The 24001-nt window shown below is 32.9% G+C and overlaps 2 protein-coding genes across 2 annotated transcripts in view; both read left to right on the plus strand.

The window, feature by feature from the left end:
- Window positions 1-23334, plus strand: part of LOC115879707 — a 31780-nt gene extending 8446 nt beyond the window's left edge. Inside the window, 15 exon segments of the mRNA XM_030896665.1 lie at window positions 330-498; window positions 556-751; window positions 1272-1485; window positions 1541-1685; window positions 4970-5179; window positions 9253-9448; window positions 10161-10374; window positions 13891-14035; window positions 14439-14639; window positions 18545-18649; window positions 18709-18898; window positions 21772-21994; window positions 22787-22931; window positions 23103-23275; window positions 23278-23334. Coding sequence (XP_030752525.1) covers window positions 330-498; window positions 556-751; window positions 1272-1485; window positions 1541-1685; window positions 4970-5179; window positions 9253-9448; window positions 10161-10374; window positions 13891-14035; window positions 14439-14639; window positions 18545-18649; window positions 18709-18898; window positions 21772-21994; window positions 22787-22931; window positions 23103-23275; window positions 23278-23316 — 2565 coding nt within the window. The 3' untranslated portion in view covers window positions 23317-23334.
- On the plus strand, window positions 8811-14678 carry LOC115879791 (trypsin-3-like). The gene is made up of 5 exons (XM_030896779.1): window positions 8811-9195; window positions 9253-9448; window positions 10161-10374; window positions 13891-14035; window positions 14439-14678. Exons 1-5 carry the CDS (start codon window positions 9126-9128, stop codon window positions 14648-14650), a joined length of 837 nt encoding a protein of 278 aa, XP_030752639.1. The 5' UTR covers window positions 8811-9125; the 3' UTR covers window positions 14651-14678.
- Window positions 23335-24001: the final 667 nt, after the last annotated feature.

Below are 24001 nucleotides of genomic sequence, written 5' to 3' on the forward strand. Positions count from 1 at the left end.
TTCTTTCAATCCACGGTTTTATGCGTTAATTGAAATTAAGCTATTAAAGGCGTTAAAATTACTTTTTTATATTGTCAATCACGTCGCAAAAATTAATATTTTTGTGACGTTGGAAAAAAATATATTTTACTATTATTATTACAATTTAAAATTGGTTCTAGCCAGAGGTTTTAAATCTAATTTGTTTCAAAAAAGTTTATTTTATATTATTTATATAACAGAACAACTATACTCTAGCGTTGTTTTCTAGATAATATGATAATTTCACTAATATAATCCTTCAATCCATAATGAATTATATCCCCATAAAAAAGTACCGATAAATCAACATTATTTTAAATACAAAAAGTGTGATCTGGAACAAGTATCAGTTTTACTTTAGTTTACTACAGAACCTTTATGCAGAACCTACAGAAGCCTCTACAAAAATGGTTTTAAAAGTAATATTAGTGCTTTGTCTCATTTTCGTTGGTATCAAATCTGCATCAGTGTTTAATGGTAGGTTCACTACCTAATTTAATTATTAAATACGGTATATCTTCTCCCTGTTTTTAGATGAGAGTTTTGCTTCATACCATGAGAGATTTCATCCCACTAGTAATGATACCAGTACATTCATTGTGGGCGGTTCACCTGTAGATATATCGTCTTATAGATACCAAGTTTCTCTTCAGTATTGGCATAGACATATCTGTGGAGGAGCTTTGATTTCGAATATATGGGTTTTGACGGCAGCTCATTGTACCAAAATGTGAGTATCATCTTTCAAACATTTTTCTAGCATGTTTGTGCACGTAAGTGCTTAAATATTAACAAAAGAATCTATATTACAGTAATTTTTTTTTAAGTAAAATACTAATAAATATTAAATTAATTAATAAAGTTTCTTTCTAACTAAAATTGTTTTTAAACGTTTTCTTAACTAATAAAACATTTTCTAATTATTTAGTTACTACACAGGATCAAATAGTAATATATTTTTTCTTATTATTGGTGATACCAAAAATTAAAAATTGAATATACAATGTTCAATGCTTACTGAAAAATGTTACAATTTAATAATGTTTACTGTCAATCATTAATGTTCACTTTAGACTTTAGAAAGTGAGCATTCTACTATTCAAGTATATTTATTGAATTAAATCAATATTAATTTACTACTAATAACCAGAATATAATCTGTTACTAACTTAACCAAAAATAGCCTTAATGAAAAGGTCTTCTAATTTATCTATTTATTTTTTTATCTATTCTCATTCTACCTATTTTAGGCTCATTTTTTCTCTGCCCAAATATGCCTTGTCAGTCCGTCTGGGATCGAGATTTCAGCAAAATGAAGGTTTTGTCTATCAAATTGCCGAAGTCATTGATCATCCACAATATAGTTTCCTTACTATAGACTACGATATATCTTTACTTCGATTGGGTACAGCAGTGACATTTGGTAATACTATCCAACCCATTCCTTTACCATCAAGAGATCAGGTAATCCATAAGTAGATATTATCCTTGTTTGTTGTTTATGTTTATTAAATTTTAGGCCTTGGTACCTGGTTCAGTTTGTACTATAACTGGTTGGGGTACCTTGACACAAGGTGGCGTTACTCCAGCTGGATTGCAGATGGTGCAAGTACCCTTGATCAGCAATGAAAGCTGTAACCAGTATTATGCAACTATTACAGGACGTACGTATATTAATATATAATTTTTGCAAGCTATTAGCACATGTCCAATAGATTGTTCTTAGTAATTCTCAGTAACTATTAGTGTCGTGCATACAGGGTGTCATTGAAATGGTGTAAAAAAATCGGTGGGTGATATTACTCCCAAAAATAGTAAAATAGTTCCTATAAGTATAGGGCGGAAAATGCATATTAAGGGAGTTAGGGGCACTGAAAGTGTGAATTTAAAAAACGGTTGTTTTGAAATTGTAGGCTTATTGTATTATGCATAAATTTTGACCCTAAATCAAATGGTGATACTGAAAAATTATTTGGAAAAGCGGAAAGAGTAGTTTTTGTTTCGTGAATAACTTTATTGAGGTTATTTTTTTTTTGAAACGTGGGTTTATTTTTTGAAAACTACATACTTTTTACTACAAAAAAGATACTCTTGTTGCACATCGCCCAGAGCGATGGTTTTCGAGAAAATTGAAGGCAAACTAAACTGTTTGCTCTAATGGGTTGCCAACTGGTTAATCAACATAAACTTATGAAGGTTATGGCGGTTCAAAAGTAACCTAGTAGTTATTAAATAATTAATTGGAAAATCAAAATTCATGATTTTTAAAACATCTTATTGCTTTAAAAACGAAATAATTTTTTTTGGTTTTAAAAAAATTTGGTTTACTCAGTGCCGATTAATACTGAAGAGCAACTACAGCAAAGCATTATTGACTGTTCCAATCACATTCGGACAACACCAAGGATATTCCACAAGGTACACAGATCGTGGAGAAGAAGATCAGATGTCTATATTGAAATGAATGGTGGTCACTTTGAACATTTACTGTGAATGAATTAAGGAATTCATTATTTTAATAAGGAATTTTGGTAATTGGATTATTTTGTTTTTAAAGCAACAAGATGTATTAGAAATCATGAAATTTTGATTTTTTAATTAATTATTTGATAACTACTTGATTACTTTTTGAACCGCCATAACTTTCATAAGTTTATGTTGATTAACCAGTTATAGTCTATAAAATGAATAACTTTGAATTTTGACCGTTATTTTTTACCAACATGGTAAATATAAAATTCCTCTGTCAAAAAAGTTACTGATATTCTTTAAATTGAGTGCCTGAACGAATCAGATAGGTAACTCTTTTTACTTTCATGAAATAGAAAAGGAAAATAATAAAACAAGTGACAGTTCTTCCTCTTCTTACAAAAATCAACACAATTGTCAAAAGTAAAATGTCATCAGCTTTTGACATTTCTAAATATCAGACCAATGCCGTCTCTGATTTATTTATCTAATAAGTTAGATACTACGGATTAATAAATCTGTTGTAGAATACATGGAAAACATAATAATTCCTCGTATTTTTGGTTTGTATTTTAAAAATGATATAGTTTATATGAAATATACATAATATACAGTTAATAAATACAATATATATATCTATTTATAGTAATAAATAACTTTGGCAAAGAAATTATGAACCATACAAATGCAGCAAATGTTTTACAATATACAAATAATGAATTGATACATCAGATAATGGGTAAAATGTAAAATATATTTAAAATTTTGGGGTTTGAAAATCGATCTAATTTAACAAAAAACATTCAATATCTACTAATAGTGATGTATTATTATTTGCATTCACAAAATGTATATGTATATTTTGCAAGTATCAATGTTCGAAAAATTATATTTGCAAATAATACAATATCATAGAAAAAAGGCTGTAGCGATGGCTATGAAATAAAGATCGCTGTCATTTTATATGTAAAATTATTCTAAAATTTTTTATTTTCTTGGGATTTAGGTTCGGGAAAAACGCTGATTAAGTTTTCATTTGTTTTTCATTATTTTTTGGTTAAAAAACTTTTCCGCTAACATCATAGCCTTCATCAGTGTTGTGTCATATGAAAAAAAAATAGTGTCGAATATAATCCAAAAAATTACATATAAAATATTCACACCACATAATGTTTACTGCAATTAATAAACTAATATAAACTTGTCAAAAGATGACCACGTATTTTTTAAATTATTATTCTTAACACTAAAACTATCTACATTGACTATGGAATACGATTTCAGCCATAGTAAGTAGTAGATATTGAATGTTGTTTGTTAAATTAGATCGATTTTCAAACCCCAAAATTTAAAATATATTTTACATTTTACCCATTATCTTATGTATCTATTCATTATTTGTATATTGTAAAACATTTGCTGCATTTGTATGGTTCATAGTTTATTTGGTTTATTTTATGAAAGTTATTTATTACTATAAATAGGTATATATATTGTATTTATTAACTGTATATTATGTATATTTCATGTAAACTATATCATTTTTAAAATACAAACCAAAAATACGAGGAATTATTATGTTTTCCATGTATTCTACAACATATTTATTAATCCGTAGTATTTAACTAGCGTGACGTCATAAATCTCGCTTCGAGGCTATTCTATTAGAGATGGCATTGCGTCAGAATGGCCGCAAGTTGCTAACCTAATAAAATTAACACTATAAAAGCCCGCGGGAACTGTCAAATTCAAAGTTATTCGTTTCACAGACTATAGCAACCCATCAGAGCGAACTTTTTGTCTTCAATTTTCTCGAAGACCATCGCTCTGAGCGATATGCAACAAGAGTATCATTTTTGTAGGAAAAAGTATGTAGTTTTCAAAAAATGAACCCACGTTGCAAAAAAAATAACCTCAAAAAAGTTATTCACGAAACAACCCACTACTCTTACAAAAACTACCCTTTCCGCTTTTCCAAATAATTTTTCAGTATCACCATTTGATTTAGGGTCAAAATTTATGACAGAGGATTTTTTTTCGAAATTTTATCTCATTTTTTAAGCCTACAATTTTAAAACAACCGTTTTTTAAATTCACCCTTTCAGTGCCCCTAACTCCCTTAATATGCATTTTCCGCCCTATACTTATAGGAACTATTTTACTATTTTTAGGAGTACTATCACCCCCAGATTTTTTTACACCATTTCAATGACACCCTGTATAATGTAGGCAAAAAAGCGTTGCCTACCCCAGAGAAGATCAGATTTTTTTTTATTTTATTACATTATAACGTTGCCTATTTTATGAATGAAATTGGGCGTGTTTTGTTTACAACTGCGTTCCCCTGCCGATACCCCGTAGCTACAGATCCATTGGTCACACTATAGGTGGTGCATCCTTTAGAATATGCTGTCGAAGTTTCCCAAATACCAATTAGGACCACCCTGTCTAATAAAAATAATATTATTTTTCTTTGCAGCCGCATCTATAACAGACCGAATGATGTGTGCCGGGTCTCCATATGGAGGAAGAGACGCTTGTCAAAATGATTCTGGTGGTCCATTGGCAGTTGATGGACTTCTAATTGGCATTGTCAGCTGGGGTTCTGGTTGTGCCCGGAATCAAGCGCCAGGAGTGTACGCTAACGTGGTGTTCTTCAGAGACTGGATACAACAACACAGTGGACTTTAAGACGACAAGAAATAAATATAGATATTTAAGTTTATGTGTTTTGACTTTCTATATTCTTTTACTTATATTGCCCCAGTGTTTCAAAAAAGCTCAGGCTTCTCATTTGTTTTTTTCCTTTCAAGTTTTTTTTACAAAACATGCAAGCTGGCAGTAGGATATATAATTTAATAGTACATTGTTTTATTAGGAGTAGAAATAATACTTTCTGTTGGGAGGCTGTACGTTTACGACATACAGGTGAGGCACCAAAAGTCATTTTTACTTCGAATAGAACATGCTATTTTTTTCAAGCGTCACAAATAATTTTTTAAACAATTTTAAACGTTCCAAATAATATAACAGTATTAGTAAAATAAGTAAAAAGTAAACCTAAAGTAATTAGTGTTTATTAAGTAATACCTTGTACCTTGTATATATCGAGAAACTATTGTTACCAAAGAATATACAAAGAAAAAGAAAGGAAAATAGTTCCATGATAGTGGCGCCATCTATTGTGAGGGACTGAATTTAAATACGCTCATTTATATAATTTCACTTGAAACTATCATTTTAAATAAGAAAACCATCTTAAAAGTTATTTATGGTTACGCTCGTTGATTTTGACACTCTATGTCAGTTTAATAATATATTTTCGTAACTTTTATGATCCGTAAAAGTTCTTTACTTGTATGCCTAGGCATTAAAATGACTTTTTTATATTGACAATCACGTCACAATAGTATATTAAACAACGAGTGCAACGAGTTTCGAAAACGACGTTTCACACACGTGTTCGACAGTTTGTTTTTGTCGACAAGTCGAACAAGTGTACAAAGAAGTTTTCGAACGAGCTTTTACGCTATTTTTACGACTACGACTACAAATTAGCAGCAGACTCACTCAGTTTTTGGCAGTTTTGTGAAATAATTTGCGATGTAATGATGACACTTTTCTGACGGCTGCGCTAAATCCTTATTAGCACACGACAGTTTGCAAAACGCCAATTTCAGATCGAGTTTTCCGTGTGTCAAACTGCATTTTCTAGGCTAGTCGTAGAATAAAGCTGTACGCACACTGGCGCGATCACGGCCGAGATAACGATCAGGGCAGCGATAACATGAGCGATCATTCCTACAGGATAGTTCACTACATATACGTGCGGCGGTGAACGTGAACGCGTTGGTGTGCGCTAGAATGATCGCTCATAATATTGCTGCATGATCATGATCGTGATCGCGCCAGTGTGCGTACAGCTTAAAGCTACACGCACTCTAGTGCGATCACGGCCGCGATCACAATTACGATCACGGCAGCGATAACATGAGCGATCATTCTAGCACACACCAACGCGTTCACATTCACCGCTGTACCTATATGTAGTGAGCTATCCTGTAGGTATACATAGGTACAAATTAAAAATGTGAATTATGTATACTGAAAAAAAAACATTCTTAAATATTGACCTACAATATTTAAACTTAAACAATAAAAATGTATACATATTATGTACTATCCAAGGCACCCTGTGTGATATTATCCAAAGAGGACTCCGCATCACTGAGAGATGGTGCAGGACTGTCGGGCTGAGTATTAACTCAGATAAAACCACGGTAGTGCCATTCACCAAAAAGCGAAGTTTGAAAAACTTGAAAAGAATCCATCTAGATGGAAAGGAAATACTGCCATCACAGGAAGTGAAATATCTAGGAATAACCCTGGATAGTAAACTTCTCTGAAACAGGCATATTAAGAACATTACCAGCAAAGCCACAAAGGCTCTCATGATATGCAGAAGACTGGCGGGAAATAGGTGGGGCTGCGCCCCTAAAATATTGCGCTGGATGTATACCATGATAGTAAGACCCATGATTACATATGGAGCAGTTGCTTGGTATACAAAACTAGAGCAACGTACAGCAAGGCAAAACCTGTGCAAAGTACAGAGACTGGCATGTATCTGTATCACAGGTGCCATGAGAACATGTCCAACAGCAGCAATGGAGGTCATTTTAGACCTAACACCACTGCACATTGTCGTCGGTAGTTATGCCAATGCGACAATGATTAGAATGGTCATTGACGGAAACAGTACTGGGAGAATTTTTAGGTCAGGGGCTTGGAACACCCTCAAAAAGAAAATTCCACTTCTCCAACTTCCAGTGGATGACATACCAAGAATTTACAACTTTGAGAAACACCTCACTGTAGTATTGAGTAATAAAAAGGATTGAAAGGAAGAAACGCTTACTCAGCATATAAAAGACCATACCATAACGTGGTATACTGATGCTTCCAAAACCAAAGCAGGGACAGGGATAGGAGTATTTGGGCCGAAAACCAAATACTCCGAACCAATGGGCACCTACCCCAGTATCCCTCATGCAGAAATTTACGCTATCGAAAGATGTGTACAATTTATCTTAGATAAGGAATTATCGAAAACAGGAAATTGCCATCCTATCCGATAGTCATGCAGCACTAAACGCGATCAACTCAGTAACCATCAATTCGAGGTTGGTCAAAGAATGCCTAGAGAAGCTCAACAAGTTGGGCAAAGAAAACAAAGTCCTCCTACTCTGGGTGCCTGCTCACCAAGGGATAGAAGGCAATGAAAAAGCAAATGATCTAGCTAGAAACCAACTGAAAGCGGAATTGAAGAATCTGGAAGACTCCAACCGTTAACTTGGAATGGGTGTCCTTCAACGGTCTAAGACACTCGAAAAAGTTCCTTAGAACCTACGACCGAGAAAAATCAAAGGTTTTCCTTTATTTAAGTAAAAACAATCTTCGGATTGTCACGGGGTTACTAACAGGACACTGTCTCCTCAACGAACACCTCAGTAGGCTGAAGCTGAGAAACAACGGCGAATGCAGATTCTGTGGGGAATATGGGGAAACACCCGAACACCTCATCACTGAGTGCGCCGAGACGACGACCATTCGTGCCATGAACTTTGGTACGGCTGATGTCAAGGATGGAGAGCTAGCCTCTGTGCAGCCGTCGCAGATACTGGCTTTTGTTAAAGCCTTGAGACTGTATGATGAGTTATAACTCGTTATAACTCAAGAAAGGGGAACACACAATAGATCTTTAAGGTCGCGGTGACTAACTCCCCTCCTAAACATTCTACATTCTACGTGTACTATCCAATCCAATTGCATCTCCATTTTGTCTCAAACTTTTTATTTTTAATTCTTTTATTTTTGTAACTTGGATCGGATAAATCATATATAATTTTGTGTATTTTTACAGCCTTAATTAGCTGCTCTGTTAACTCCATTTCTAAATTGCAACAAGAAAAAACACACAAAATAACGGAAAATTCCTATCAGTTGGGTTGCGATCACGCGATCAAACTCGATAAGTTGAATCTGATCGCCACCGCAGAATAGAACGTCGCCAGACCACTTCGTCTCCAAAACTCGATGTCGCCAATGTGAAACGGCCCATATGTATTCTTCAGCAACTTTTGGCCGCGGCCGCGTGGAGATCGTGTTCGCAGCAGTGTGCGTACAGCTTAAAACTAATAATTTTGTGACGTTTGAAAAAAAAATAATATGAATGATGGTGAATAAATAATATTGCTATGCTAAAGTTTGGTTTATTAAATAAAATACAGTATTTTGTGTCCTATTAAAAAATAAGAAATATCGTAATCTATACTAAGAGATTTTGATTAAATTCCATTTTTTATAGTAAACTTTCTGCAAAATATCATCAGTAATCACAACATACGAAAACACTTACTAACAACATTAGCTTCTACCTCTGCTGATGATAGCTAGTAATTAAATTTCACTAATAATCCTTCAATCCAAAATGAATTATATCCTTATAAAAAAGTACAGATAAACCAATATTATTTTAAGTGCAAAAAGTGTGAACTGGAACAGGTATCAGTTTTATTTTATATTAGGTTTTAATTTAGTTTATTACAGAATCTTTATACAGAACCTCTACAAAAATGGTTTTAAAATTAATATTAGTGCTTTGTTTGATTTTCGTTGGTATCAAATCTGCATCAGTGTTTAATGGTAGGTTTAATACCTAATTTAATTATTAAATATAGTATATCTTCTACCTGTTTTTAGCTGAGAGTTTTGCTTCATACCATGAAAGATTTCATCCCACAAATAATGATACCAGTACATTCATTGTGGGTGGTCTACCTGTAGATATATCGTCTTATAGGTACCAAGTTTCTCTTCAGTATTGGCATAGACATATGTGTGGAGGAGCTTTGATTTCAAATCTATGGGTTTTGACGGCAGCTCATTGTACCAAAATGTGAGTGTCATTTTTCAAACGTTTTTCTAGTATGTTTGTCTATTAAAGTGCTTAAATAGAAATAAAAGAATCTATATTACAGTAATTTTTTTAAGTAAAATACTAATAAATAGTTGTTAAATTAGTTTCTTACTAACTAAAATTGTTTTAAACTTTTTCTAAATTAATAAAACATTTTCTGATTATTTAGTTATTATACAGGACCAAATAATAATTTTTTTTTCTTATTATTGGTGATACCAAAAAGTAAAAATTGAATATACAATGTTCAATGCTTACTGAAAAATGTTACTGTTTAATGCTTACTGTCAATGGTTAATATTCACTTTAGATGTAGGAAAGTAAGCATTCTACTATTCAATTATACAGGGTGTCCCAGAAAGAAGTGCAAGTATTTTAACTGGTAGTATACTTCAACCCCAGAAACACGCCTATGAGGGTATTTTCGCGAATTTTTTTTTTGAAAATTCGGAATTTTTTGAAATTTTTTTTCGTTTTTATTTAAAAAAAAATAATTTCTTGATAATATGGCAACATAGGTAGTAAATTAAATTTACAAGAAAGAAAATCCAGAAAAGATCCACTACTAATTATTTTATAATTATTTACTACCAATAACCAGAATATAATCAGTTACTAACTTAATCAAAAATATTCTTAATTAATACAAATTTCTCTAATTTATCTATTCTATTTAACACATGGTTTGTAGGTTCATTTTTCCTCTGCCCAAATATTCCATGTCAGTCCGTCTGGGATCGAGATTTCAGCAAAATGAAGGTTTTGTCTATCAAATTGCCGAAGTCATTGATCATCCTCAATATAATTTCAATACTATAGACTACGACATATCTTTACTTCGATTGGGTAGAGCAGTGACATTTGGCAATACTATCCAGCCCATTCCGTTACCATCAAGGGATCAGGTAATCAATAAGTTCATATTATCTTTGTTTAAATAGACATAACAAATAATACTGTAAAATTCTGTTTTAAAGAAAGTAAAATAATACCTATGATCGAAAAAACGACGTCCAGTTGCCTGGAAAATAACGATCGATGACATTTCCCATATAACTTTACATATAAAATGACAGTAATCTTCATTTCGCAGCCATCCCTGACGCCTTTTTTTTTTCAATCATATTATACAGGGTGAGTCTTAAATAAGTGCAAATATTTTCAGGGCTGGTAGATCTCGATGAAAGAAACATATTTTCTCTTTACCAAGTCCAAAATAACCGAGTTATTTAAGTTTGAAAATTAAAAAAAAATGATTTTTTTTGGAAAAATTTTGAGAGCCACCGGATTTTTTCTGTATTTGCATCCCTTTTAGTGCTCTGTAATCATAGAGAAAAGCTGTAACTATGGTAATATCAGAGATTAAGAAATTATACCGTGGGAAAATTTACGGTGAACAGGCAGTTCTAAAAAGTTTTCGAAAAATATACAGGGAAATTTAAAAGAAAATGCACGATTTTCAACATCTTTTTTTTTGGGAAAAAAACTTCATAGACGTGTTCCTGGGGTCGAAATATACCACCCCTGAAAATATTTGCACTTATTTAAAACTCACCCTGTAAAATCCTTTTATATAATCTGTCCAATGACAGGATTCCTGACAGTTTCATATGTGTCATTCAAAATATATTTTTCAGAAATACAAGTTTCTTTATATATTATTAATTTATATTTATTTATTATTCATTTATTTATTTTTATTTATTTATTTTTATTTATTATAATGCGAGGCTAGCCAAAGCCGGTAATGTTGCTAAGGAGACTTGGGCTATTGTAAATGACTTAAGGAATAAGACTTCTTCGTCGAACAGTCTTTAATTCACCTGAAGATTTAAACACTTACTTTGTTAATGTGGCTAAAAATTTACTGAACACCATAACTCCTTTTCATGATTCACTTTCATATCTCCCTAAAACAAATGAGAATTTATACAGTTTCTTCTTCACGCCCGTACAATTAATAGTATTAAAAACAAATCCTCATCTGGGACTGATGGGCTTACTCTCAAAATGTTCTCTGAACTTCCTGAATGCACATTAATCCATCTTACTACTTTAATTAACGAGTCATTCCAAAAATGAGTTTTTCCAAACTGCCTTAAGACAGCAATAATTATTCCGCTGCATAAAGGAGAAGATAAAGATGAAGCTTCGAACTATCGCCCAATTGCATTCCTGCCCACATTATCTAAGATCATTGAAAGATTGGTTAAAAAAAGGTTTTTATCTTTTCTCCTTAAATTTAAAATACTTACTACCCGTCAATTTGGATTTCTAAATAACAGTTGCACAAATGATGCTATGTTCGACCTTTTTAATAATGTATACTCTAGCCTGAATAACCATCACTCTACAGCTACAATTTTCTGTGATTTCTCTAAGGCTTTCGACTGTGTAAATCATAATATCTTAATTAACAAATTGCAATACTATGGATTCAGGGGAGTGCCGCTCGAATGGCTCAAGTCATATCTTGGCAACAGAAGGCAGCTTGTAAGGATTGATACGTCTATGCCTTCTTGTAAGCCTATAGAATGTGGTGTCTCTCAGGGTTCAGTACTTGGCCCTATTTTGTTTCTGGTGTTTATCAACGACATTGCAAATCTAGACATTAGCGGTAAAATCTGCCTCTTCGCGGATGATACTAGTTTCACTTGGAGCGGCCCAAATGTTGGGGCACTATATGATACTATATCCAGTGACTTACGCACCATTAAATCTTGGTGCGATTCTAATCTCCTATGCCTCAAGTTATCAAAAACTAAAGTTTTGTCATATAAAAGTACTATACAACCTTTTGTACTTAATAACACCACTATTGACGTCGTGGACTCTGTGAAATTCTTAGGACTTGTTGTAGATAACTCGTTAAAATGGGACTTTCACATCGAAGCTCTATCAAAGGAACTAAGCGCTGCCTGTTTTGCGCTAAGATCAGTTTCTAAGGAGCTTAACTTATCAACCTCTAGAATAGCCTATTATGCCCTTTTTGAGTCACATCTTTGTTATGCCCTTCCATTCTGGAGTACTTGCTGCGCAACAAAATTTGATCATATTTTCAGGCTTCAAAAGAGAGCAGTTCGAATATTTATTGGGACTGAACAGTAGAACTCACTGCCAGAATTTCTTTAAAAATTTCCAAATACTGACTCTTTCTTCTTTATTCATTTTTGAATCGTTTGCTTAATTCCCAAGCACATATCTGCTATTTCCGAAAGGCCATCCCATAACTATCCACTTTGGAATGCGAAGCACGATCTTTATCTACCAACCCCGAGCTCAGAACTAGTTAAAGGCTCAATACTGTACAATGCCAAAAAAATGTACAATCATCTGCCTTTAAATATCAGTCGCTTTCATCCTTTCCCGCATTTCGCAAAGCTCTGAAATCATACTTACTGGAGAGAGCCCTATATACGGTAAACGACTTTTTTGTTGATGTTTAATCATGAACAATTTTGAGGTTTAAAATATTGATCATCTCACACACTGGTCAAAGGTCAAGTATTTAAAAAATTAAATATTTTATAACTCTTAAAATTATATCTATTTACTGCTTACTATTCTGCAGTTGGCCATGCATGCACTTTTTGTAATTATAATGACTTAATTTTTTTTGAATTGTATGATTTGTATTGTGTATTTTTTGTTATTTGTATATATTTTTTTTGTGCTTTTGTTTGTTTTGTGATTGCTTTGTCGATGAAGCTGTTTTGGCTTTTTGCACAATAAAGCGTTGTTTGTTTGGTTTGTTTGTTTATCATTATACAGGTATGCATGAGATTTATTTTTGAGTCCTAAAACTAAATGTTCTGTGGAAAAATTGACTACAAAATGTAACTTCATTAGGTTTGGACTCTGTGATGTTTTGTTGACACGATATTTTCTACTCTTGTTAATAATAAATTGAAAAAGAAAACAACTTTTAAAAATAGTGTTGTTACGATTTTTTTTGGCACAGGAGAATCTGAGAAACAATGTTGAAACACATACTGTTCAGCATAGGCGTTCTGCGATTTATGTGGCTACCGTGTAGTCCATAGATTTAAATGTAATTGATATTTGATTTTGTGTCAGCACACAGAAACTTTGAAAAACTTAATAATTGTTTTACAGAACCTACAAGTAGAGAGCATTCTATTTTCGTGTGCTTTATGGGTTTTTTTGTGTACTGGTAGTTTCCGTTACTATTCATAAACGAGAAAGCCCATAAACCACAAGAAAATGAGATACCCTGTACAAAACTAATTTCTGTTTAAATCTGTATAATGATCAGGAAAGCAGAGAGATTATTTTTGAAAAGTAAAATTCAGAGGAAAATAGGACCATACGCAAGTCTACTCCCCACTAAAACGTTTCACCATATTCGGAAAATAATTTAAAAAGCTTGTTAATCTAAAAAAGGCTTTATTAAATTTTAGGCTTTGGTACCTGGTTCAGTTTGTACTATAACTGGTTGGGGTACTTTAACACAAGGTGGCGTTACTCCAGCTGGATTACAGATGGTGCAAGTACCCTTGATCAGCAATGAAAGCTGTAACCAGTATTATTCAACTGGCACAGGACGTAAGTATAAGTTAAAAAAGTGATTAGTTTTAAAAAAAAATAATAAGTTTCCAATTTTATCATTTCAGTCAAATAACTATCTCGTAAACATATTGTTTATTTTTTGTCAATGATGACATGTATTGACTATTTCCATACCAAATATCTTGAGAACAATAATTGCTATTGGCGATTTTTTCAGAGACCTTTTTTACGCAAGAAATGTCGTAAATGTTGTAAATGTTCAGTATTTCTTCATTCACATTCGCTTAGTACGTTTGTACAGGTACAGACAAAAAGTTATTCTCTTGAAACCAGTTAAATAATATGTAGGTGGTGCATCCACCAGAATATGCTGCCGAAGCTTCCCGAATACAATTCGGAGTACCCTGTATATTAGAAATAATATTGTTTGTCTTTGCAGCCGCAGCTATAACAGACGGAATGATGTGCGCCGGATCTCCATACGGAGGAAGAGACGCTTGCCAAAACGATTCTGGTGGTCCATTGGTAGTTGATGGACTTCTAATTGGCATTGTTAGCTGGGGTTATGGTTGCGCTCAGTATCAGGCACCTGGAGTATACGCTAACGTGGTGTTTTTCAGGGACTGGATACAACAACACAGTGGGCTTTAAGAAAATAATAAATAAATACAAATTAATATTACTTATGTTTAATTGTTTTAACTTTCTACACTTTTTTCACCTATATAGTGCCCAAGTGTTCCCAAAAAAGGTCGGTAACAGGCTTTACTTTTTCATTTCAAACGGTACGGTTAGAAGAGGTTAATATAAGAATCACAGAATATACTAACGAAAAAGAAGCCCAAGTTCCTTGTAATAAATCGGTTCCATTTTCGTAACGCCATCTCTCGACATAGCTGACATTATAGGTTAGCCAAAAGGGTGCGGGGCCGGGGGGGAATTGTAAAATACACTTATTTATTTTAATTATTTTTATTCGCCATTTGCAATTTTATTTTTAAAACATATTATGTGAAACAATCACATAATATGTCTTAAAAATAAAATTACAAACGGAAACAAAAGGAATTAAAAAATCTGAAAATCTACAAAGTTTATTGATAAAAAAGTTAGGCTATGCAAATTGATAAGTATATTAAGTAGGTATAACCTCTTTGGTATAACATTGTTAAACAAACATTAACAAATCATAACATATCAGATCATAGAACTAAAAAAAGTACTATTACATAAAAACAGGTGATACAATACTTCAAAATTAATTTTAACATAATATCAAAACCGAAAAATCAAACTGCAAACACAACCACACTTATCACAACAGAAATTAACACACACTTCCGCGGCAAATGTCCAAGAAAGACTGATCATTCTGATTGGTCCTGGTCCGGTCGTAGCTCACGTCGTATTGTCGGTAAGCAAAATCCCTGTCCAAAAATTTTGACGATCAGCGCCATCATCCGTCATAATTGGGAAACTTTTGCTGGAACCATTTTTAATATTTCACTTACATGGCCCTGATAAGAATTCTAAATGCAATTTGACTACCTTTTTAGGTTATGTTCTATTTCAAAAAAATTTCGGAAAATAAAAAAATTGGTTTTTATTTTTTTCCCCACCCTATATGTACTTTTTTGACAAACTTTGTATACTAAAAAAAATAAATAATCAATCTGCATCGATCCAAGCCCAAAAATCTTTTAAATCGGAATAACTGAAAAAGCTCAATTTTGACTGGGAACATTTTTGAAAATTTTGATTTTTCAACATTTTTAAAGTATGTAAACCCTTCAATTCTAAGAAACCATTTATTATGCACACAAACTATGATTCATGGCGCCCTCCCATGGCCTATTTTTCGTTTCTTAGATTTTCATTAGGACTCGTAGAAAACGATTTAAATTTGAAATTTTGCCAATATGGAAATACTTAAATATCTCGAAAACTGTAAGTAGCTAAATGACAAGCGAGGTCTCTACGGATAGAGCTAGTGGAACCCTATACAGGGTGATTCAGATTTTATTAGAATAACTTCAGGTATCGATAGAACTAACCGAAATAATGATAGTTTGTATTATAAACCATATTCCAAAAACGCTTCCGCTTGGAGTAAAATGGCGCCAAAATTTCAATTAAGTTCTCCAAGGCATGTTGCTAATTAAGTAATATTTTTCGAACGCAGCTGAGCTATGTTCGGAATTTTGTGGAATATCTCGAAAACTAAGCGACATATCAAAAAAATTTAAGAACAAGAAAAGTTAGTAAAAAGACGGAAGGTATCAGAAAAAATCAGAAAAAAATACAAATTTATCCAGTGGCGTGCGACAAAAAAGTGCAAAGTCTAAAAGGTTCCGTGCAGTTGACACTCACAAAAACAAAACCCTGTATAGCAATTAATCCAATTTTTTTCACACATATCAGCCACGTTGCCCTTTGCATTTAACCAAACACATGCCTATTTAGATCCTCTGGCTTGCGAGTAATAAAATAAAAACCGAAAAATAATTCAAATTTTAGCGCCATTTTACTCCAAGCGGAAGCGTTTTTGGAGTATGGTTTATAATACAAACTATCATTACTTCGGTTAGTTCTATCGATACCTGAAGTTATTCTAGTAAAATCTGAATCACCCTGTATAATCGTCCCATTGAAACTGTGTTTTTTATTTAAAAAAATCCAATTTTTTTAAAGGGGTATATTCACAAAATCGACAATCGGAAACTTTCAAATTAAATATCTGAGAAACTGTACATTTTCGAAAGCCAGTTTAAATGGAACCAATATAGAGCTCCACTAGCTCTATCCGTAGAGGCTTCACTGGTCGTTTAGATACTTACCGTTTCCGAGAGCAAACATCTTATTTTTATTAACACCTTTATTTTTTTTTCTGCTGGTATAATAATTTAATGTAGCGACCAAACGCCAAAATCTTCGAAGCGACTTTCACTCTTATTGTCAACGTTAAAACCTTAAAAATTATTTAGAATCATAAATATAGGCCCTCTTCTAAAAACACACGGATTTTGGTAGCTCGACCAAACTATAAGTACCAAATTGTAAGTACAATAATTGGACACAATATCATAATAACAAATTACTTTCTATATTTAGTAAAGTAAAAACAAATATAAATTAAATATATTATAGGAATCATTATAAAACTAATGAAATAACCATACATCATTTTTTTCAATAAAAAATACCATAGTGATCAAAAGCAGCGTCAGGATGGCTTGGAAATAAGGATCTTTGACGTTCCTCACTGATTAATCACGATCCTGCTCAAACCACTCAACGCAAGAAGCTCAATTTTGGCATACAGGTTGATTCTAGGGTGTAGAGGTTCGATAAGAAGGGAGCAGAAAAAACGCTTAAACACGTATATTTTATTTTGTTTTTTTACATATTTTAAGATTTTTTAAAAATGCGTATAGGGTGTTTCGAAAAATCTGGTCATTGATTAATCACGATCCTGCTTAAAGCGCTTGACGTAAAAAGCTGATTTTTGGAAAACGGATTGACTTTAGCGTGTAGAGGTTCGATAAGAAGGGATTTTTCGAAACTCGAATTCTAAGGGGGTGACACCACCCCTCAAATATTAGAATATTTTTTATTTAAAAACCGGTGAGTTTTTCGGAACAATTCTTAAACACGTATATTTTATTTTGTTGTTTTACATATTTTAAGATTTTTAAAAAAAATATATAGGGTGTTTCATAAAATATGACCATTGAGGAATCACGATTCTGCTTAAACTGCTTGACGTTTAAAGCTGATTTTTGGCAATCGGATTGGCTGTGGGGTGTAGAGGTTCGATAAGGAGGGGTTTCTCGAATCTCAAATTCCAAGAGGGTGAAAACGGCCCTCAAATATTACAATATTTGTTATTTAAAAAACGGTTAGTCTTTAGGGAAATCGCTTGGACACGCATAATTTATTTTGTTTTTTTTACATATTTTGAAATTTTTTAAAAAATCATACAGGGTCTGCCAAAAAGTTGGGTAATTGATTTTAACCACGATTCTGCTTAAACTGCTTGACGTAAAAAGCTTATTTTGGCAAACGGATTTCTCGAAAGTCAAATTCCAACGAGATGAAACTACTCCTCAATACAAAAGTTATATAATAATATCGCCATATTGTTTTTTCTCATGCTGGCATAAATGTGAGAAAATTTTATCCAGTTTGTATGTTAATGGAAATTCTTGCTTTGCTTTATCATATCACCATTACAAATGATTAATTCGATGCGAACGAAGTCGCGGGTACACGCTAGTTACATTATATAAGCCTATCAAGGTAGATAAAAATAAATTATGTTTTAAATTACTTAATCCTTTAAAAAAACCGTATATGGTTTTTTATATTTTTGACATTGTCTTTTGCTTCTATTTTCATCAATAATCCTACATTCAAAGATCGCTTAAGTTACTAAATTTATAACTATCCATAAACCTATAGATAAATTAATATTGTCAATAAAATAAATAAAAAATATATGATCCGATATAATCAATAATATCAGTATGTTTTTATTTCAATAAATTAGTCTATTACTGAATCCCCTACAAAACCCATCAGAAATGGTTTTAAAAGAAATACTACTTCTTTGTCTGGCTTTCGTTAGTGTTAAATCTATAGAGTATAATAGTAGGTTTATTAAATTTAAATTAATAAATATGATATAGGCAGTTCTTCCCTGTTGTTAGGAAGTTATTTTGAAACGTATCAATCAAAGTATATACCCCTAAGTAATGATACCAGAATTGTGGGTGGTGTACCTGTAGATATATCATCTTATAGATATCAAGGTTCTTTCCAATACTGGCATAGACATATTTGTGGAGTAGTTTTGATTTCGAGAATATGGGTTTTGACAGCAGCTCATTGTACCCGAGCGTAAGTATCATCTTACAATTATTGCGTTTTTCAGTCGTTCTTTAAATTAAATAAAGTTCTTCATCTATTTTAACAAATAACAATTTCGATATAAAATATTATCGTTAATTGAAAGAATTGGGAACATACGTAACCTAGTGGGCGAATTCATGACAAGGCTGATTTGATTTCCCCTTACGTCTCTTAGTGCTATACGGTGAACACACCAATCGTTCTGCCGCCAACCCATAAAACACTTGTTTTCTCTAATTCGGCCACCGAAGGCCACCGAAAACGATGTGTATTTGAAAGCAACAGTGTTGCCATATTAAAATATGTAATAAGTTTGAATATTAATATTGAAAAATTATATAAATTAACATAGAATAAACAACAAAAATTAAAATTCTTTTGTAGGTACTGAATATGTCGTATGATAGAAAAAAGTCGTTTATTTGGCTTGGAAATGACGATTATTGACATTTACCGTAATATTTTACATATGAAAATAACAGCGATCTTCATTTCCAAGCCAACTCTGACGCCGTCCTTTGCTTAATCATATAATATTATATTAAATTGTTTAATGATAGAAAATCTGTAATATTAACGTACTGTACCCAAAATCCGTAAATATACGGATTAATCAGTAGTTCCGGCAACACTGTCTTCAGCAACCACTCACTCTATCGACTGAAAACAGAACTACGCCTACGCTACGGTCTGCTACGGTACAGTATTCTTTATCAGCGTGTAGGGGCGCAGAGCTAAACTAAATCTCGGAATTCTCGGACAGGCTGACGGTAACGCTAGCTACATCTCGGACAGGTTTTATGCCACTAAGTCGCCCAGAAGGTTGTGTATCTTAACGATATTATGCAATAAGGATTTCATGAATTCTTGAATAAATAAGAATTGTTTCATAATTACGAACACATTGATTCAAAAAAATATTTTTTTATAAACCCTTCATTGTCTCGTTCACTTGTATTATATAAAAAAAAATCAATCAATAAAATGTAAAAATACTGAATCAATAAATTAGAGAGACTATGAAGTGACTATAACCATAAAATATACTCATCGGCACTAAAAACGGGCACCTTAAAATTTTGATATATATATATAAAAGAAAGAAATAGTGAGGGAAATGTATAAAAAACAAGAAAAAAGTTTAAACGGCTCAGCCTTCAACAACTCGTAACCGTATACACCAGTGTACACCAGTGCAGACACGCACACCCACAAACTCACACAACCACACCTACACTAGTGCACACTGATGTAACTGCCTTCAGGCTTCATCAGTACGGTAAGGAATCAGGAAGCGAAGACACCGATCCCAAAACACAAAAAACCAGGAAGCAAACGATGCAACGAGGCACCGTGTGCAACCCAGGAGATGGAAACTCTTGGCTGCAAATTGGGGCTTTAGGCTCCCGTTTGCTCCTTTTATTTTCCATCTTTTATTTTCGTTTCTTCATCATTTTTTTTTCCATCTCCTGGGTTGCACACGGTGCCTCGTTGCATCGTTTGCTTCCTGGTTTTTTGTGTGTTTGGGATCGGTGTCTTCGCTGCCTGATTCCTTACCGTACTGATGAAGCCTGAAGGCAGTTACATCAGTGTGCACTAGTGTAGGTGTGGTTGTGTGAGTTTGTGGGTGTGCGTGTCTGCACTGGTGTACACTGGTGTATACGTATATATATATATATATATATATATATATATATATATATATATATATATATATATATATATATATATATATATATATATATATATATATATATATATATATATATATATATATATATATATATATATATATATATATATATATTTATAATATAGTAAAATTTTGAAACATCCTGTGCAATATATTAACAAAGCGAGGCAATTAAAAAATTTTAACATCTAGGCACATCTTTTTTCGATAGTTTTTTGGTTCATCTCAATAGCTTTATTTTTATTAGAGATATTCATTTTTGAAGACGAGACACAGTTGCCAATTTTGAATGTAGAATGCCAATTTTGAATGTAGAATGTTAGGAGGGCGTTAATCACCGCGACCTTACATATCTATTGTGTGTTCCCCTTTCTTGAGTTATAACAAGTTATAACTCAGTCAGAGTCAATGATAAGCTTCTAGTGTTTCTACTCTTTCCCCACAGAATCTGCATTCGCCGTTGTTTCTCAGCTTCAGCCTACTGAGGTGTTTGTTGAGGAGATAGTGTCCTGTTAGAAACCCCGTGACAATCCAAAGATTGTTTTTACTTAAATTAAGGAAAATCTTTGATTTTGCTCGGTCCTAAGTTCTGAGGCACTTCTTCGAGTGTCTTACACCGTTGGAGGACTCCCATTCCAGGTTGGAGTCTTCCATGTTCTTTAGTTCTGCTTTTAGTTGGTTTCCGCTTGGAAAACAGAACAGCTCGGTCCAGTTAGTGGAGTGTTCGCTCTTTTTCTAGCTAGATCATTTGCTTTTTCATTGCCTGCTATCTTGGTGAGCGGGCACCTAGAGTAGGAGGACTTTATTTTCTTTGCGTAATTTATTTAGCTTCTCTAGGTCTTCCTTGACAAACTCGAATTAATGGTTACTAAGTTGATCGTGTTTAGTGCTGCTTGACTATCGAATAAGATGGCTATTTCCTCTTTTCGATAGTTCCTGTCTAAGATAAATTGTACGCATCTTTCGATAGTGCAGTTTTCTACCTAAAGGATGCTGGGGTAGGTGGCCATTGATTCGGAGTATTTAGTTTTCGGCCCAAATACGCCTATCCCTGTCCCTGCTTTAGTTACTTACACAATTTTTTCTAATAATAACGTAATAGAGGACTTGTATTATTTCAGTGCGTTTCAATTTAAATTTTAATAAATTATTAAATATATAACAATAGTATTTATAGAGTTACACTGCCTCCTCCACGACATACTTTCTCTGTTCGTTTTGGCTCGACGTTTCAGCAAAACGAGGGTTATGTTTTTAACATTGCGGAAATCATCGATCATCCTCAATACAATTCCGGGACCATAGACTACGACATATCGTTAATTCGATTGGGTAGAGAAGTGACATTTAGCAGCACTATCGGGCTCATTCCCTTACCAACAAGAGATCAGGTAATAACAGAAATTATATTGTATCCCTGACTAGATTAATTAGATTATAATATTAGTTTTAGGAAAGTATTTATCTATATTAAGTTAGGCCACAGTTAAAATTTTGTTGTACAGTAACCAGTTTTTCCCATATAAAGAGCTTCTAAAATGATTCATTGCCCTTAAAAGCAATAAACCGCCGGACCAAACTCATAGTCATAAACGATCTTTCAATTATTATTAGTCGAAAGTCCCTATTATAAAATAATATAGTTTTGTTATTCATGTCCGCTTCCTTACACAAACATTTTAATATCTAGACATTCGTTGCCTTTTCTTTAAGAATCGACATCTTAATGAACTTTAACCTAAGAATATTAAAAAGTATATTGTACGCCCCTGGCTATTGGGAAGTCTGAGATCGTATTAAATATAAAGTTCTTCTTAAAATAAAATATTGAACAATTAAAAAAGGGTGAATTATTATTGAAGAAGTAGTGATCCCACCGCTGCCACCAAAATCTTAAGGTCGTTGCCACCAATGTTAAGATATTTTAGAAGCTCTTTATAGTGGAACAAACTGGTTACAGATAGTCTTTAAGATGTACAACAAAATTTTAACAGTGGCGTATAGATAAATACTTTCCTAAAACTAATATTATAATCTAATTAATCTAGTCAGGGATACAACAACTATACGTTTAAGTTAAAGTAGTTAAATAGACATAAACAAAGTGAATAATTTATTTCAAGATTACTAGAAAATAACTAATCAACGATAAGTAAAGTACTTATTTTTGAAATTTGTTATAGGCCTTGGTACCTGGTTCGGTTTGCATTGTAAATGGTTGGGGTACTCTAGCACCTGGGGGTGTCACTCCCTCTGGATTACAAATGGTGCAAGTACCATTGATAAGCATTGAAACCTGCAATGAGTACTATAGGGCTATTCTAGGGCGTAAGTAAATAATTGTGTAGAAATTATTCACAACACTTTTTTAAAACATCCAGTTTACTCAAAAATAATTTTAAATTTTGTCGTAATATACTCTAAAACTATTCTATACGCTATTTTTTCCAAATTTTGTAAACAAACGAGATATACTTATACACCCTATCGTTGACTCAGGTGAAGCCATAACAGATAGGATGATGTGCGCCGGATCTCCATATGGAGGAAGAGACTCCTGCCAAAGGGATTCTGGTGGTCCATTGGTTGTTGATGGGGTTCTGATTGGCATTGTCAGCTGGGGTTGGCAATGCGCCTTGTATCAAGCACCGGGAGTCTACGTTAACGTAGTTACACACGTAGAGACTGGATAACTGAACATACTGGACTTTAAAATGTTAATAAAAAAATCTTAAATTCTGTTGTATTTTTTTCAAATCCTGTTCATAAATCTTAGATATGAAATATTTGCGAAAATGAGATGTATGCCAAGTGAAAACAGATTAGAATTAAAAGAAAGAAAATCCAGAAAAGATCTAGTGGTTATCAAAATTTAAGTAAAAAATATTTTTTTTGGAAATTTTCAAAGTAAAATTACTCGGTTATTTTGGACTTTTTTATTTTAAAAAACGGCAAAGAGAAAATATGTTTCTTGTATCGAGATTAGAGTTTCCGGAACCGGGAATTTCGGTACCGCGCCTCTTAGGAACCGGGATTTCCTGGTTTTTCGGTACTTTCGGTACTGTCTAATTTTTGTTCAATGGTGGTACATTTCATCAATCAGAAAGCAGGGGATGGTTTTTCAAAGTAAAATTGATAAAAAATTGAAATTTTTAATGAAAATAATATCAAATTATTAAGTAATCAGTCATGAAAAAATTAACATGAACACAAGTAAAGAAAAAAGTAAAACTTAAATTTCACGTCAATCAATATAAACCAACTTAATTGAATTGGAGACAAAATTCCTAAAATATTGAATTAAAAATGCAACTTCAAAAGAGAAAAGAAACAAGAACAATAAGAAATAGCATCATTACTTATTTAGAAGTTTGATTTCGACCGCTAGAAAGTATCAA

Source organism: Sitophilus oryzae, unplaced genomic scaffold (genome assembly GCF_002938485.1).
Source record: "Sitophilus oryzae breed Bouriz unplaced genomic scaffold, Soryzae_2.0 scaffold_1586_pilon_pilon, whole genome shotgun sequence".
NCBI lineage: Eukaryota > Metazoa > Arthropoda > Insecta > Coleoptera > Curculionidae > Sitophilus > Sitophilus oryzae.